The sequence below is a fragment of the Oncorhynchus keta genome, chromosome 18, assembly GCF_023373465.1.
Source record: "Oncorhynchus keta strain PuntledgeMale-10-30-2019 chromosome 18, Oket_V2, whole genome shotgun sequence".
NCBI classification, from domain to species: domain Eukaryota; kingdom Metazoa; phylum Chordata; class Actinopteri; order Salmoniformes; family Salmonidae; genus Oncorhynchus; species Oncorhynchus keta.
In genome coordinates, this window is record NC_068438.1 from 26263834 (window position 1) to 26282937 (window position 19104).

Genomic DNA, 19104 nt, shown 5'->3' on the forward strand with positions numbered 1-19104 from the left:
CAACTCCGGCTCCCTCTCACACTAAACGCAACGAGAAGTGTTTCGCTCTCTTCCAATTGGTTGCCGACTGGCGGCTCTCTTATCACAGTAAGGTTCTCATTCATACACCCAGCCTTCTAAAGATAACTTACTGTCATCCATGGTACCGACTTTGAATAGACGGGACAAATCATTTCAATTGGGGAATAATTCAACTGAAAGAATAGACGACTGACAACATAACGACAGGTGGGTGAGGAAATTCCATGTGTAAGAAAGCTACTCGTTGTCTTTTCTAACCATCCACAAACCTGTGCATGCAGCATGTTTGGTGACCATAAATCAATTCCACTGTTTTGTTACTAATTCTAGATTCATGCCTTTTCTTAAAACTATCTAATTTATCAAGATTCCATGCCAGTCTTCGGATCTGGTTTCATTTAGCTTAAACAAATGCTTTTCAGGCTATCATCCGATAAAAATTACATTTTTAGTTTACAAGTTTGTTTTCGAAATGTGTTTTGGTTTGCGCTAATATAACTCGCTTTCAAGGTTTCTAGATGAGTGAGAACTGTGGTTAGAAAAAGTGCATAGATTAGGGAAAATCAGTTCGTTCTCATTTATGATGGATGACAGCACGCGCTTGTGCAAGGTAAGATGCTTAAAATGTAACACTAGAGGCTTTCAGCCCACGGGCTGTCTCGGAGGAAAGCCACTGCAGTTATTCAACAGTCCTCCTGAGCCGCGAGTCGCCTAATTGGCTACAGATGCGGAATTCTATGCTCTTTTACCGTTTAGAAATTGGATGCATTTGGGAAACTTTATGAGGCGAGCCTAACGTTTGCCTGCAGAAGCTGAAAATAAAAAAAATAGTGGTCATCAACAATTATCAATAGTGCCACGATCATAAGCCCCTTAGATAATATACCAGTAGCCGAGGTGATGCGGCAGAAATTCAATAACCAAAACATTTCAGCCAAACATGAAAGTATTCCATAAATATGTGAGTGTGGGCCTTTAAAATATCTGCTCACACACTAGTCAATTCGTGTGTTTCATATTTACTTATTTAGAGATTGCTATAACATGAATTCTAGATGTGTAGGGGTCTATCTGTTTTCGTCGTATTTTTGCTATGTGGTTGTTTTTAACATAATGCCGCTGTTGTTTTGGGGTCCCTGCGCCATGTATTGTAGGCCTATATTGACAAGTTCTACCTTACCTTTCGTTATTCACAGTTTTCACAGTGACAGTGAGTGTCTCCTGTCAACGGACGAGTCGAAATTAATTATGCTATGGCTGCAATCTGCATTGACAATAAAAAGTTAGTTTTCATTATTCACTCGTTCTGTTTTTGGAGACCAGTGTTTGTCTCAGTGTAATTTGCTTGATGTTAGGAATGTTAAATGTTGCACGTGCCAATCTTCTTAATCATTCCACACTGAGGGAACCGCCAAAGACCTCGTCCTCGAGCTGCCCTTTCACCCTAGACTTTGTAAGCTGCACTTATTAAAGAGAAAAGTGTTTCAATATGTGGTAAGCTTTGGGGAGAAAAGTAGGGAAGGTTGGGGTTTGGGATCTCCACCTGAGTTGTCTATCGAGCAAGTTAAAGTCATTCAACCATGGTAGTGATTCCGATCATCATGAACAGTGGTATTATGGATGCGAATATGTGACTGGTTATTAGATTATCATTGTGCCACTAAATATGTGATGAAGGAAACAACAGTGCACCGACGGTCATACGGCTGAATGAATCAAGTCTGAGTCCAAAAATGTACAGTGGGCCTATGAACCAAATCTGAACCTATTATATATTTTGGTGGAAGTGCTTTCACAGAATGGAACGCAAATCACAAAACCGCAAGATCGCTCCTGGCGCGCTCCAGAGATCTCTAGCAGTGTTGGTTATTGATAACTTTGCCAATAACTTACCCTGATATCACAACAACAATAGCAAAAGGCTTCCGAAAGAAAAAAAGTTTCAAATTGTTTATTTAATGTAATGTGTGGCCTGAGGCTAGGCCTATACATAAAAAAAATCATTTAACTTGAGGGCGATTAGAAAAAATATCAAAACAAAGCTAACGTGATAACAACCAGAGTGCAGAAAACGGAACTATCAGCCTGAGGGGAAGATTTTCAGTAGGTATCACTGCCATTGAACATTCACAAAAGTTTGCATGGGGCCCTGAAAATACAAGTTATTTAATTTAACATTAAAAAAAATAGCTTGCAAAAGAGTCAATGAAGTATGAGTTAATGGATGAATGAAGCTTGAATACTGGATGTGTGGTTATTAGTGCATTATGAAGAAAAGTTGTTGATGGTCTCATGCATTACTGAAGGAGTGGGCGGGAGAGTTTGTGATTCCAGTGTTACGTCTCGCGGGAGAGTTTGTGATTCCAGTGTTACGTCTAGCCTATACTATAGCTCTTTACCAATAGGAAGCTGAGTCATTCTTCCACCAATCAGACATGACATATTGCCATGACATAATATGTATTATTCCCCACACTATAGGCTTTATTTGTCATTACATTGTTATTAGATTATTGATTATTTTCGTCTGCATTGAACCACAATTGATGATCAATATGCCCATAATTATTAGAAATAGTATAATTGTTCACATTAGCCAACTAGTATAGTTATTGTGCACATTATTAGCATTTTATTACTATGTTTTACACAATTATATTTATTTGTGTGTTTATAATTATTTTATTGCCTTATTATTTTAGAATATATTGCTCTTTTTCACTTTTTCCCCTTTTTTGTGCTAATATTCCTCTCCCCGGGGCCCGTTGAACAGTGTTGAAGACCTCTCGACCCTCTCGGTTCTATGAACATGTTTCAGACCGTGCCTGACACTTCGTCTTACGTCAAGGTAAGACAATATCTTCTCTTCGAGCAGGTAATTTTGCTGGACGGTCTGGGACCTCCCTAATTTTCTATTCATGATGATCCTTTGTGAATAATTAGCATCTTCTTGTCATTCTTTAAATAGCTATCGATAAGCATACCCTAGGCCTAATATGATAGGTATCAATTAAATATTGTCACAATTGTCTCTATTCAGTTGTTGTTACCATGTTATAACCGTTATGCAAGAATAGACCTGCATTCAAACATTGCCTACTGTATAATGTGATTATCTGCATTTGTCTGGACATCACGATTAATTGAATGTCTTTGCCTCCAGTGCGGGACGGTTATAGCACATTGTTATATTTGATATCATGCAGGTTTTTTTCTCTCCGCCACAGTCTCAAAGAATGTAAACAAAGCAAATAGCGGACATCTGGTTTTCACGTTTAAAACTCTGTGCATTGAATCACGTGGTACAACGTGGAATTCCTGCAAACTGACAATGTATAGGCCTTGGGACGATTTGTTGGAAACGAAATATGCAATCCCATTGTTAATCTCATAGCCTATATTAAAGTGCACAATCCACGGCATGCCATAACCTACGTGTAAGAAACTATCAGTGTAAGTGCAGTCGCCGTGTATTATGGGAATGTATGCCTACCTGTCATTGAGTGCTCACCATAACACATCAACATTTCCGTAGGCTATTATGGGAATCTGGCTGTTTTAAAATAGTATAGGAAATGTGATGCCATGTCTTTCTGTCATAGATCATTGGTCGAAGACCAATTGCATATAGGCGGAGCCTGTATGCTTATGAAAATTAACATTTGTGCTTAGTCAAGCATTTGTGCTTAGTCGAGTAATAATATCTTTATACTCAAAATATTCCAAGAGTGACTTGTTGTACTTTGTCGACTTATTTCTCTTTGCATATAAGGGCTCTTTTCATACATCCATACCGTTTGTAGCGTTCTGCAGAAAATGTCACTGGCCACATTGCTTGAGTTCTCTGAACAATTACCGATTTGTTTTGGGAGATTTGAACAGCAAGGAATGTTTGACGAGAAAATATGCTTTGAAATGAGCCTTTCTGCTCCCTAAATAAGACAACAAGTCAATGACAGGGAAACAAATCCAGGAACCTGTGTAAAGTGGTCCTTCTGTAGCTCAGTTGGTAGAGCATGGCGCTTGTAACGCCAGGGTAGTGGGTTCGATCCCCGGGACCACCCATACGTAGAATGTATGCACACATGACTGTAAGTCGCTTTGGATAAAAGCGTCTGCTAAATGGCATATATTATTATTATTATTATTATTATTATAAAGTGTTCTTAGGTGAACCATTGAATGCTTACGACTGCTTAATCAACCAATATTGAACACCAATTTCGTCAGTTCAATTAATATCACATTGCCCTCGTTTTAATCTAAACCTTCACTGAATTATTTTGCATTTGGGCGAAGATATGAATTGTTCTGAATGTGAACCAGGCACTTCTCAAGACACATTTGTAAGAAATATTCTGCTTCATGGTCTAGCATTGGTTTTGTTTGATTAAGGCCAGGCGAGACTCAAGCTCTCCAATAAAAGTACACCTCAAATTAATTATGGCCCAGAGCAAGGGGCCAAACGGTTCGGTCTCTGCTTTTTTTTAGTATTTTGAGTATTTTTACTTGGGCTTTATTTTTGCCGGTGAAAGAGAAGGGACTTACTTACCTGAAGTCTCAAGTCGACTGAACAATCTTAAATGGCCGATCCATGTCTATGTCTATGTACTGGTTAGAATAATAGGCCTAAAACGTTTGTCACATAAATTAATTTATAGAAGTCACAACAGACAACCTGTAGGCCTAGGCCTATTGGAATTTGTTTTGTCTTTTATGAATTAATATTTGGTCATGAATAATATAAACATAGGCCTCTTTCAGTAGGCTAATAATCTTGCCTAATAATTCAAATGAAAACCTATAATAATACCGTCATAATGATCACCGTCATAATTTATCATTGGATCATTTGGTAACTTAATGGAGACGTTTTAGGTCTATATGGGCTATTATTGAACATTTGTAAGCATGTGAAGTTGTGAAGTGTTATACATTCACGATGAGCATAAACTGAAACTAACCCACGTGTATTGTCCAATGGAGGTGGTAGGGCTTCCCAAGGCTCGTGGTAGGAAATGTCTGGCTGTCAGATTTCAGCGTCAAGTCAGATGTTCTGTGGTTCGCTGTATAAACCAACTTGCATCTGTTTATTGGCCTCCGAAATATTTGTTACCACTCTCTTTGCATAAGCATGCATGTTCCGTGCGTAATAGAGTGAATCATTTGCTAGGCTCTGAGCGTTGGACTCGTAACCGAAAGGTTGCAAATTCGAATCCCCGAGCTGACAAGATGTCGTTCTGCCCTTGAACAGGCAGTTAACCCGCTGTTCCTAGGCCGTCATTGAAAATATTGCCTAGTAAAATAAAGATAAAATTACTTAGTCTGTAGTATGTTAGCGATTTGCCTCGGTTACTGTGGCTCTGTGACCAAATCAATTTGGTCACATTATACCTGAAGTAACCTCAGGTGTCAACGAATCATATAATATTTTGTTTGCGTTTTACGGGGTATTAGGCATATTTGAAATAGGCCTACTTATATGGCCCATACAATGACAGTCATTCACAATTAGGCCTACTAGCCAACAGGCTATTAAAAATAATAAACATGTATTATTTTCAAAACGCTAAGCCATACCAATGCCCTCTGCTATTGCAAACGGGTCTAAAATGAACGGAATCTATAATTACGCAATAACGCACGAGGAGGTGTGGTATTGCGGAGTGCCTGGATACAGCCCTTTTTAGCCGTGGTATATTGGCATATACCACAAACCTCTGAGGTGCATTATTGCTATTATAAACTGGTTACCAACGTAATTAGAGCAGTACAAGTAAATGTGTTGTCATACCCGTGATATACGGTCTTATATACCACGGCTGTCAGCCAATCAGCATTCAGTCCTTGAGCCACCAAGTTTATAATGAATAGTATACCATGACATTCATTCGGCCTACTTTCTTTCGGCCTAACTCCAACACAAAACCAAAACAGGAATCTTGAATAAGAAAATGTAACGGCCACTAAATAGTTAAACAAGATGTCTCCCTTAATTACACGAGGCTGAATTGGCCTCAGGCAGGAGAAGCCTTGACCCCAAGCAGGATCCAGATGTGGTGGTGTAGAGGGGGCCTCTCCCCCAACAGACCCCCAAGTCGAGAGCAGACAGGTCGGCCAGTCTGTCAGTGGCAGCGTCGCAGGCTCCTTTTGGCCGCTCTGTGGCCTGGCCGCTCCCCCAGGCAGAACCCATTGGTCTGGTCACGTTCAGGGCTGGCTCCATGTCTAGCATCTGCGCTGAAATTGTGTCTGAAATGACAAGGACAATTTCCAAATGTAGAAGGAAAATATTTGGGGATGGGGACTGGAGATTTTTGTCAATGGGTCCAGTAGTTTAAGAAAGTAGTTCAACTATAGCCTAGGTCTAATAATAATAATAATAATAATAATAACAACAACAACAACCAAAATCATATTACAAGCCTATAATAATGTAATAACAATGTAATAACATAACATGGGAGTAAGTACACTTCATCATTACGAAAACCATACACATTTACTCATTATCTCCAAACATATTAAGAGACGGGGTTCCCCTTAGCAATATTTGGAAATATTACAATCCATTATCATTCCCTCCTGTGTTTGATGCAGACTCACACGTGTAGAGCAGACCTTGATATTATGCCTCTGGGGCGCTGCGTGCTTGGGTTTTATTAGGAAAACTTCACAGAGGCTTGGAAGGCTATAACAAAGAGTAGCCTAGATCGCAACAACCCTCGCCACAGGTAGTTCAAGTTCGTATTCCTCTTGGTTTGATTTACAGTTCATTTCATCAGCACTCTCGAGGAAAACATCTGTCTGCGTTGAAAGTGAAACGCTATTTTATATATCTATCTCGCAGTGGAAACGTGAATATAACAAGTTAATAGAGTTGGGAATGATTTGGGCTACAGTAAAATCATAATTGTGGATAAATGTTTCACGTATTGCTTTAAAGCAATACATACGGATATTATAAAACATAATGGAATCCCATAACAGCCTATAGCGGTTAAAAGTATAACTTTTTAATTGGAAAGTAAATGTAACATAATACATGTATATTGATGGAATTGCTGAAAAAAACTCATTCGCCAGTGTCTGTGACGTATGGATAACAAAAATGCTCAAATGTAGCCTACAGCAACATTTGCATAACGCTGGCAACCATTCTATAAAAGTTTCCGAGTAAAAACATTAACAGGGGGGAACACGCAATTGTTTTCCCTGCTTATCTCTTTGTGACAAGTATCCTGCTTTTTGGAACTGCAATGAAGGCAGGGCTTGAAGTGACACACATAGCTTCCTTCTCAAAACCGGTGACTTCCCTTCCCAAATGTAGAGAAAAAAAACATCCGGTTAACTGTCTCTTTCTCTCTGAGATATATCGGGGGCTGGAATTAATTGAGGAGCGTGTCATGTTTGGAATATTGTTGGGGTCCGCTGAAAATTGCGCAAAATGGACGGAACTATTAAGGTAAGGGTGTAGGACGGGGTGTAAGAGTTTGTGAAAGCTTTGCTTTTCGGAGTTGCGCCTCCTTTTAGCATGAGTTGCTATGTCTGTGAGTAGTAGCCTACAATGTTGGGCAACGGCTTTTTATTTTGCTCCGAAATCGGTAACCAGATGTCATTCTATTTTCCTCTTTATCTCGAAGTTTCCTTTTCCTTTAGGAAACTCTGAAAGTGAAAATAAGATTTGGTTGGATGCGAGCGCGTAGACTCACGTCTGAAATTAAACAAAGTGCTTATTTTAATTAGTGAAAAGTATGTATTTATATAACAAAATGTAGGGCAATTATATTTCTCCAGTTGATATAGTGATGAGGAGGGATTAAGCAATATGTAGGCGATATATGGCTGTACTGTTAGATGAACGTGCGTTTCTTTGTCAAGTAATGTATGATGTGTCAAAGAGGGGCTGCGCAATAGTGGTGGCACGGTGACCGGGGATGCTCTCGCAGTTCATGGTTCAAAACGTTAATGATGGTGTTTTGGTGGCTCATGTCGTTTATTATGCAGGATATACAAGGAAGTACAATCCCTGCGTAAAACCATAGATTTTATACGCATATTTTCGGTTGTAAAAAGAGTGTTAGAACAGTTGCCATTTTTAGTAGCCTTGTCAATGGCCAAAATGTAATTTGGAAATATCACTGGTTAATTGAGAAGCGAAAACTGCGCATCTCCTTGTAATTCACTATTAACAAACGGCTCACAAGTTCACCTGGGTATTTATGCTTATATTGAACACAAAAAGTATTCAAGCGCGGTCTTCGGTTAGCCATGCAGACTCCGGTATTGAAATTCCAGATGCATTGCTATGCAGATGTTTGATGGTTAGGTCCCTGCATTTTACACCACGGTATTGTGTCTTGAGTTTGAGTAGACATGGCCGATTGTCCTATAGACATGGCCGAGTTATTTTGCTCCGATATCCAACGAACTGGACTATTATAATAGCCATGTAAACGTATTGTCTGTCAGTGTGTTTTCTTTGCTGGTTGAAAGAAGCTGGTTTGTGTGGTTGAAGTGGCGGCTGGGTGAGGTGTACGTTTTTGAACAGTATAAGCGTTGACTGCACATAAATGTTTAATTTATATTAAATCATTCTCACCCGACTGGTTTGTGATTGTTTAACACTCAAACATGCAAAATAGAAAAATGTAGGCCTTGTGAAATGATTGTTTAATTATATTATCCTAAATTATCCTGTATTGATGACAATACTATAACAACAATAATGGCTCATAATTATAAATGTATCAGGACTGTGTATGTCTCTCTGTGTGTATATTTGATTGACTACTAACTGTATTCCGACTTTAGTCATCCAAAAAAAGAGGGGGGTGTTATCGAGCCATGAGAGCTTCCTGTTCTACACAATCTGGTTTCCTGACAGGTTTCCCTTTCCTCCTCAAACAAAGGACAGGAATGCCCCCTGAATCGCAACGATGCTGATGAGTGTGTGTGGACAACAAAATAGACCTGTGCAGTCTGGAAGTATCGCAATGGGCACTGGCGCACAAACCCTTTAACAAAACGCGACATGATGCATTTGCATTTGCAGGCAGGCTGTTTGGCTGTAAAGCATCTGTGGTGGCCTAGGCACGTGGCAGCTTCCACTGTCAGTTTCCCAAGAATAGTTCAGAAAGATCTGTTAGTTTATGAATGAGGGTGGTGAACAACATTACACTATTTTGAGATGATAATGGCACCCTATGTACCATTTAATGATTGATATGTACAGTAAATAATTTAGAGAAAGCAAGACTTGGAGTGCAGTTATTATTGTTCCCTGAGAAAAAAAATGGTAGGCTACTTGAATAGCCTAGATGGGAAGGGTTGTTGGCACAAGATGTTCAGAAGAGACAAATGTAGATCAATTAACTGTATTTCTGTCCCACCCGTACCATAGACGGTGTGTGTGTTCCACACTGATACAGAACACACCTCCCAAATAGACTGAGAGTGGTGTGTTAGACTGTTTGTAAGTGCATACATTCACACTATTTTTAAAACCTGTAATCTTGATTGGCACATGCCAATTGCCAATCATGGATTACATGGCAGGGGCTGATATGTCAGTGTAAATGTAATGTGCAACAGCCATAATAGCAGAGCTGCACATTCCCTCACTGCTCTCAACATATAATCCACAGCCCTGGCCAGCTGCTGAATAAACCACTCTGATAGGGTATATGGCTGCCAGACTGCCAGTATCCAGCTACAGTATGATGGTTTGACTGATGAAATCACAGGCATGTCTGTCCAACTCTGACTGCGTTATCTGATGCTGTCTCACAGTGTCATCCCTCCAGCCCTCCCAATGAATGGAACCTCTGGCACATCACAGACACATACAGTCAGTGTTAGTGAATGTACTTTGTAGCATTAGTTTGCTGAAACGCATTGTACGTGAACATAATATTAGCGGTGAAGATAGAAATCCCCGTCCCAAGATAAGACATCTCAGGAAATGAGTACACAGGCTGTAAACAGCAGACTGGCCACTGTATGTATCACTGGAACTTCAGGCTAACTCTGCTTCACTTTTTCACTTGTTAGGACTCATTGAAATGAAGCACTACTAGCCTTTTTTTATCCATGTTTGCTATTTCATGAACAAAGTCAGACGTGTTTTGATGCGTACATACTTTGTTGTTCGACAGGGGAAGAACCGTGTGCTAATGGCACATATATATATATATATATATATGCCATTTAGCAGACGCTTTTATCCAAAGCGACTTACAGTCATGTGTGCATACATTGTCTTCATCGAGAATGTTATCTTTCAACATATCTTTAATCGCCCAGGATTACAGATACCTCTGTCTAATCTGTGACATCAGATGCTATCAGATCAGGTGTGTGTCAGACGTGAGCATAATCCTTGAAATGGCTTAACTTTAATGACTCTAGATCAGTTTGTCTCTATTGCTACTGCTTTGTTTCATTACAATGATTCATTGACAGAGCTGAGGCAAGGCAGGCCTCACCAGCTCCTTATTCATAGTAAACATAGGGTTTAAAACTGATTTAGCTAAGAGGCTGCCCCAGTCTATACAGGCAGCCATTTACCTGTATATCTCATACATACTCTACATCTCTTTGGCTCTGTGTATAGGTTATTGTATGTCACATCATTGTGAATAGCAAGTATTGTATTCCCATTAGCCCATATACATATCTGACAATGCTAGATCTGGTATGTATTCCATGCATCAGTTACCAGGCATGAGACGGAACACGTGGACACAGACAGAGGAGTGTACCAGTGGAGACGTTTGTTTTATTTAATAAACGTACATTGCTCCAGCAGAGCTATCAATGTAGAACTGATCCCATCGCTGATCCAGTTGAGTCTTCAGCTGCCATTCCTTCTCTGTGGAAGGAAAACTCAGACTAGATCTTGTTGTGTGTAGTAGTCATCCGAATTGTAGTCATGTTTGAAGTCATGGTAACATCAACAGGAAGCTGTAGTTGCTAAATAGGCCCAATTGCTCTATACACAAAGCACTTAGGATGCCAGATTGTGATATGAGACATAACTGCACATAATTACTCTAAACAAAATGTGTCTACAACAAGTGAGAGATTGAAGTTGTGAGATCACAGGTCCTCTCTGTTGTTCTAGAGGAGCCCCGCTATAACCTGCTCCTCTTCTGGCCTGCAGGAGGCACTGTCATTGGTGAGTGAAGACCAGTCCCTGTTCGAGCCTCCTTACGCTGCTTCTGCCCCTCTACCCAAGACAGACATGACTGCATCTGGCACACAGGACTACGTCCAGCCCCACAAAATCCACCCATTACCCCCTCAGCAAGAGTGGATTAACCAGCCAGTCCGAGTCAATGTCAAGAGAGAGTATGACCACATCAATGGATCCAGGTATGTTCAGCAGTATGCAAAGTCCATCTCACTAGACTCCTGGTTTTATGTCTTGTCCCTGTATGTCTTAATCTCTGCTGATTAGAGTTGATGTTCCCTAGATTAGTCTAGATTCAAAAGGACAGTTGATCATAACAATTGCTTGTGCACAGTTAGATACCATTTTTGGCCACTTGCAGAAATTGACACTTACATTCAATTGGGCTCTCTAGCTCCACTCCATTGGCCCTGTGGTTGTCTATATTTCAAAACATTTTCATCTCCCTTTAATACACACTTTGAGACCATATAAAGATGTCTCTCCCTGACATTGACACTGTGTGTCTGTGCAGCAGGGAGTCCCCAGTGGACTGCAGTGTGGGGGGTAAATGCAATAAGCTGGTGGTGGGCAACGACACATCTCAGATGAGTTACGGAAGCTACATGGACGAGAAGAATGCTCCGCCCCCCAACATGACTACCAATGAGAGGAGAGTGATCGTCCCCGCAGGTAACAATTACTTCTATGATACAAACCACATGGTATTTCTTTATAATGAACTTGTTTTTATTTAATTTCTCATGTTATTCATTTTTCATAAACTAGACCTACAAGTTGTATGACTCTCCATTCCAGGCTGTGAGAAATGTTCATTTCTCAGTAGTTTTTCTTCATAGTCAGATGGAGGGCGTATAAACAGGCTCTCAATTGGCATTCATTTTCTGATGTCATAGAAATGTTTTTATTAGCCCCAGATCTATTTAGCTGGGCCACGGGGAAGGATCTTTGATGCATTTGTTAGTCATGTTTTAGCTTACTCATGGGAGCATGACTCAACACATAGAGGCAACCGAGGTCTGTTCAGTCAAAGAGCTCTTTACAATAGCTAATTGATTCACATATTACAGAGTGTTATTTATGAGGGATAAATGCTTTGGGAAACATTCTCTCTCTGTCAGTCTTGGAAGAGAGTTATTGTACATCAGATATACTGTAGAATATATGCAGGTGCATGATTACATAGGCTACACAATCTGGGAAAGGATGGGTCACATAAATGAATTGAAAGATGGATGAATGAATAACTAGATGAATAAACAAGTGACAATAACGGATGAATACATTAGCCATCATTTGGAAATAATTATGACACTAAAACTTGAATTGCATTCTCAATCACTGTGAAAATAGTAGATTGTCCAGTGATGTTTACAGTACATTACCTCTGTCCCCTTGTCTTCCTCCAGATCCATCGTTGTGGTCTCAGGATCATGTCCGCCAGTGGCTGGAGTGGGCCATCAAGGAGTACGGCCTGCTGGAGATGGACACGGCCATGCTCCAAAACACAGACGGCAAGGAACTGTGTAAGATGAGCAAGGACGACTTCCTCCGACTCACCACCATGTACAACGCTGAAGTCCTGCTCTCTCATCTCAATTATCTCAGGGAAAGTAAGTTCTGGCAGCCATTTGAATTGATCTATACTGAACAAAAATATAAATGCAACATGTAAAGTGTTGGTCCCAGCTAAAATAAAAGATCACAGAAATGTTCCATCCGCACAAAAACCTTATTTCGCCAAAATGTTGTGCTCAAATTTGTTTACATCCCTCTTAGTGAGCACTTCTTCTTTGCCAAGATAATCCATCAGGTGTGGCATATCAAGAAGATGATTAAACAACATTATCATTACACAGGTGCACCTTGTGCTGGGGACAATAAAAGGCCACTCTAAAATGTGCCGTTTTGTCACACAACACAATGCCATAAATGTCTTAAATTTTGAGGGAGCGTGCAATTGGCGTGCTGACTGCAGGAATGTCCACCAGAGCTGATGCCAGAGAATTTAATTTTAATTTCTCTACCACAAGCCGCCTCCAATGTCGTTTTAGAGAATTTGGCAGGACGTTCAACCAGCCTATGGCGTTGTGTGCGCCAGCGGTTTGCTGATGTCAACTTTGTGAACAGAGTGCCCGATAATGGCGGTGGGATTATGCTATGGGTAGGCATAAACTATGGACAATACATTTTATCAATAGCAATTTGACTGCACAGAGATACTGTGATGAGATCTTGAGGGCCATTGTTGTGCCATTCATCCTCTGCCATCAACTCTTGTTTCACCATGATAATGTACGGCCCCATGTCGCAAGAATCTGTATACAATTTCTGAAAACTGGAAATGTCCCAGTTATTCCATGGCCTGCGTACTCACCAGATATGTCACCCATTGAGCATATTTGGGATGCTCTGGATTGACATGTACAACAGCGTGTTCCAGTTCCCGCCAATATCCCGCAACTTCACATAGCCATTGATTAGGAGTTGGACAACATTCCACAGGCCACAATCAAAAGCCTGATCAACTCTATGCGAAGGAGATGTGTCGTGCTGTATGAGGCAGATGTTGGTCACACCAGATACTGACTGGTTTTCTGATCCACACCCCCTACCTACCTTTGACCAACAGATGCATAACTGCATTCCCAGTCATATGAAATCCATAGATTAAATTAACTGATTTTCTTATATGAACTGGAACTCAGTTCATATAATTGTTGCATGTTGTGTTTATAATTTTGTTCAGTATATGTCTGATGGATCATAGAGGTGTAGGTAGACCTGTAGTTTCATAGTGATCTTTGTTCTCAATGTCGTAACAAACAGTGATAAATTGACCAAAACAGAAGTTCTCTGTCTCTTCCATTAGACAGTTTGTACTGCAGTCTCACATTGACATACTGTACATCAAGTCTCGTTCACCCGGGTATGTGAGAATGCCAGAAAACGCGGTTTACCCGTTTGTAATATTTTACATTGGTATTTTGCCTGGATTGTTTTTTCATAAAGAGTAGAGGAGGCTTAAATAGCACAGACATTTCAGTCTGTTTCTCAGCCCATTGCCCCTGTTTTTGGATGTCAACTGAGGGTAAGAATGCCAAACCAAGGGGAATAACATGACTCACTGTGTTTTGTCATCATAGTCATGGTTTTACATTCGCCAGACAATGATACAGCCTTACTGGAAACCTGGACCCCATTTCTCCAAAATGGTCGCCCTGCAGGCCTTGGCACATATAGCCATTACAGCCATGAGGACTTAAGAGTTTTTTGCCTGTAGATAACCATCATCTCTGGACTGTAACCCGTTCTCCCTCCACTTAGGAGTGCCTTATTCCACATATGCCACAGTAAGATGAAGCCCATGTGCATTGCCTCAGGAATCACGCGAGCGAGTGAGGTCTGTGTTCAGCAGAGCACAGGAAGTGTATCTGTAATATACAATGGAGGCAGCTTTGCTGATTAATTGGAAGGCCTTTTGTACATTACGGCCTCGCATGTTTTGGCAGCGAGACACGGCTGTAAAGAAACAAGGTTTCTCTGCACCATAATGCAAATGCCATCTATACGCAAGATATCAGGAGGACAGGCAGCATCTGGCATAGCGTACAGATCATCGGGACTGTGTACCATTCTGTGCTGTGCTGTATAGTTCAGGTTTTATAGACATCCACAGCATTGTATGGAGTTGGTGGATGGCCATCAAAAAACATACTAAGCCATAATGTTGGATGCCATCCATAAAATCAGTTATTTCAGTAAACCAGTAAATATATCTCACCCTCTACTGTATGTATGACGGTTATCCTCTGTTGTTTGCACTGTACTGCAAGAATAGCAGCTACAGCTGCAAAACTCCACCATTTGGGTGGAGCCCCAAATGGTTAACTAATGGTTTAACATTTCTCTTAAAAATTGTGATGGGTCTTGCTGTGATGTAATGGGAACTTTATTCGGTGGGTGTCAACAGTTTTTTCTGTGCTGTGTGTGGCGTCTGGGTCCAGGGAATGGGGATGGCTGCCGTGAGTATAACAGCCCCATTGTGTTACAATGCAGCATGGACTGGAGGCTCTGTGTGTCTGACTGGCCCTCTCTGCAGAGCAGTTTTCATTAGGAACGGTTGCTGCGGGACTTAGCCTGGCTTAGGCGTGCTGCACTGCGTCTTCTCCCCCCAACACAATTCTTTTGATTTAGTTGTTGTGTGTTTCGGAATCCTCCGCTCGGCCATTGAAAATGCTTTGGACCCCTTCCCAAGCCATGAGACAAATGCTCTCTCCTCGTCCCGTGCCTGGCTGACCAGTGGCAGGCCTTTTGAGAAATGAGCAGCAATAGGGCATATATTGGGAGGGGGGCTCAGGTTGAGGTGGGAGGAACTGTGTTAGTAAAGGCACGACGTCGGATGAGGTTAGAGAGCTTCCAGGGTTTATCCTGGAAACTGAAGCCGATCTCTTCCACCCCTGCAGCACAAACAAACACAATCACAGACAAGGAGCTAGCCCATCCAGAATGCAGACCACTGGCTTCACTCACGAGGAGAGCTGGAGCAGAGCCGAGCTCTCGGTTCAGACTCAGACACACATATAGAAGGAGAGGGAAAAGGAGAGGGAGAGGCAGGCCCTGGAAGTTTTTAGTGATTACAGGCAGTCTGATGCCTCACCCTCTCCCATCCTCCTCCCTCCACTCTCTTCCCAACCCGACGACGGTCCGTCCTCGACGAGCTGGAATCATTTCATACACATCTGTGTACACCATGTGTGTTACTTTGGGGTCAGTTTATTGAAACTCTGATTAACATTCTTCAGTGTCATTAAGCTTGTTCACTGTAGGCCAGAGAAGGGCGTGGACATTTCCCCTCCCTGCGGCTATAAGCTAACAGTAACATCACACACCTGTCTGATTACTCTTAGTCATACACAGGGAGTAATATAATAAATGCACATGCCAGCAAGACATTCTGCACATATCTGAATCTCTGTCTCCAGCTGCGAACAGTAATAAAGGTGGTTGCCCGTGCATTATTTTGGCCCCATAGTTGGTCACTTATCCAGATTTTTATACGCGATGGCCGCCTTTTCTGCAATGTGCTTTCAATTTGGGGCGCAATTTGAGAATTTGTTCAAATTAGTCTGTCAGGGAGGGACTGAGGACTGTTTGCTTTATTGCACTCATGTAGGTCGGTTTGATACCACGTGCGCTGGAACAAACCAAGCACAGAACAGTGAAACCTCCATCAAGGAGAGACTGTATCCTCAGCCACAGAGACAGGAGAAAGGGGGAGAGAGAGAAAAAGAGAGAAAGAAAGAGTGGGAGTTTTTATTGAAGTGCGTGGAAATGGCCTGAAGTGGCTTTGATTGAGTGCCATAGGAGAATAGCTGCATTGCTTTCTTTCCCAGCTGTCCCTGCTCTGGTCTGGTCTGCTCTGTGTGGCTGACTGTGGCTGGATGGATTTACAGGAGGGAGTAGAGAAAGTGATAAGTCTGGGCTCCCAGCCTCCCAGGCTGCCTCTGCTCCTGATCCAGCCTCCAGCCTCCCAGGCTGTCTCTGCTCCTGATCCAGCCTCCAGCCTCCCAGGCTGCCTCTGCTCCTGATCCAGCCTCCAGCCTCCCGGGCTGCCTCTGCTCCTGATCCAGCCTCCAGCCTCCCGGGCTGTCACTGCTCCTGATCCAGCCTCCAGCCTCCCGGGCTGCCTCTGCTCCTGATCCTACTGCTGCCGCTGGTGCAGAGTGGGGAAATTCTCAAGCCCCAATAGTTTATGCAGACCATAAACATCTGGGCTGAAGAGGAAAAGGTGGTTTTGAGTGCTCTCCTTTGCAGCCATTCTCTCTCTCTCTTTCTCTCTCTTTAGGTTTTTATGGAGGTCTCCCTGCATTAGTTCTTTCTATTGGCAGATTAGCACTCCAGTGTAGGGGCTCAGAGGCCTGTCTGCCTGCCTCTGTTGTTAGCTGTTAGGTACTATTACACAGCACCCCTGGTTGGTTTGGATTGGACAGGGAACTGGGCTAAGGTAGTCTAGTGAATGGGGTCTCCTAGCCCTCCTTTTAAGGGGCACTAGTCTCACCGCCCACGTGGGTGCCCCTCAGTTTGTTGATGGAGAAAAGGGTATTTATGTTTGAGGGGGTAGTATAGATTTTAGCTTGGTAGGATCAACAACAAGCCAGGACTCAGCAAAGGCCAATGACGTCTAACCATCTCACAGGGATGTCTGTCAATATTATGGTTGAAGGGCAGGGAGCATTTTAAAGAGTCATCATTCATTGAAAAGAAAATTAAACAATGCTATTGAAGTTATTTTGTAATAGAGGAACAGACTATGGGCAGATGTTGCTTGGTTGGAAGAGGCTGGACATTAGCCAGTCATCCCAATGTGCAGTCAGATTACTGGGAAGTGTTTGTTTTTTGAGGGTGAAGAGCGCGCCCAAATAAATAGGCGGTATAGCCAAGCCTCCCTCGCCTAAAGTGTCAGTGTTGGCGTTCTCCATTTCTCTCTCTCTCTCTCTCTTCCTTATATTCGCGGTCCCAGTGTTCTCTTTTGGATCTGTTTTCTCTGGGGCGACCCCCATGTGGAACGCAGTAGGAGAGGGGTTTACCTTACCCCCCTCTCTCTCTCTCCTCTCTCTCTCTCTCTCTCTCATTCTCTCACTCTCCCTCTCTCTCTCTACTTCTCTTACTCTCCCTGAGGAAGAGTCGGTGCCGTGCCTGCCCCATGCTCTTACACTGAGAGTGTGGAATAATGTTTGTATGGGGAGCTGCGTTTGATTGCTGTGTAGGGACCCTATCTCACACAATGCTTCCCCTGTTCAGCGGCCACAGGTCCAAATCAAGACCAGAGCCTTGGGGTGGGGTCGGCTGGGGTGGAGCGAGAATGGGGTTTGGGGTTAGAATTTGTGTGTAGAGTCCCCCTCCCCCGCCTCCCTCCACCAGCCCCCCTAAAAACAGCCCCCAGATCTGCCTTGCTGTGGGCCCTCTCATTCCCCTACACCCTCCAAAATGAGCCAAGGCACGCCACTCCAAGGCTTCCCAAGTTGTAGCCTATACTGTTATTCATCTCTCCATCTCCTCCTGCCCATTCAGAAAATCTCCTAGAGTTCCTTTCCAACTAGCAACTCCCCATAGTAGTAGTCTTTGTATTCAATCTTACACTCTCCATAGCAGTAGTAGCACTGGTGTTTTCCCAGTGCATTTTTGGTCTGTTTTTCCTCTCTGATTTATGCCTAGGGGCAGCTAAAATTAAGAGAGCGTTTTGGTGCTGCTTGTGTCAGCAGAGGAATGCGGAGCACAGTTCTGCTCTATAAGGTGAAATGAAAAGCAATCATGCTATTATACATACTGTAGTGTTGGTTTCTGGACTTTAATAGTCAGGGGGATTGTGGTGGAATTGTTCACTCAGCACAGCATTCCGAGTTTAAAGGATTACATATTAAAATATTGCTGGATCAATTCTTTATTGGGTAGAATGGATTAATTGTTTACAATGTACCATGGGCAATTTTTAAGTATAATTTTAAAAGGCATCTCAAATGAAAGGAAATTGAGATCGACTTACAGAAATCAATGATCTTCTTACTGCCACCCTCTGGGTATTGTCCAGTGTTACTACTCACAGCTAACCGTTGTACACTGAGTGTACAAAACATTAGGAACACATTCCTAATATTGAGTTGAATCCAATGCTTCCTACATGTGTAAAGTTAGCTTGATATCATTGGGTGGTGGACCATTCTTGATATACCCTTCTTGGAAACTGTTGAGCATGAAAAACCCAGCAGCATTGACGTTCTTGACACACTAACCGGTGAGCCTGGAACCTACTACTATACCCTGTTCAAAGGCACTTAAATATTTTGTCTTGCCGATTCACCCTCTGAATGGCACACATACACAATCCATGT

General features: G+C 42.2%; 1 protein-coding gene across 5 annotated transcripts in view; it reads left to right on the forward strand.

The window, feature by feature from the left end:
* Positions 1 to 59: 59 nt before the first annotated feature.
* The window catches only part of LOC118397523 (Friend leukemia integration 1 transcription factor-like), a 68673-nt gene continuing 49628 nt past the window's right edge, over positions 60 to 19104 (forward strand). Inside the window, exons 1-5 of one of the 5 annotated variants that reach the window (XM_035792388.2) lie at positions 60 to 228; positions 2795 to 2869; positions 11183 to 11394; positions 11730 to 11884; positions 12622 to 12825. In XM_035792388.2, the coding sequence (XP_035648281.2) occupies positions 2825 to 2869; positions 11183 to 11394; positions 11730 to 11884; positions 12622 to 12825 (616 nt within the window). In that variant the 5' untranslated portion in view covers positions 60 to 228; positions 2795 to 2824. Of the gene's footprint in view, positions 229 to 2794; positions 2870 to 7312; positions 7484 to 11182; positions 11395 to 11726; positions 11885 to 12621; positions 12826 to 19104 lie in introns of those variants that run through there. The other 4 variants (XM_052467769.1, XM_035792387.2, XM_035792390.2 and 1 more) reach the window with 4 other exon arrangements.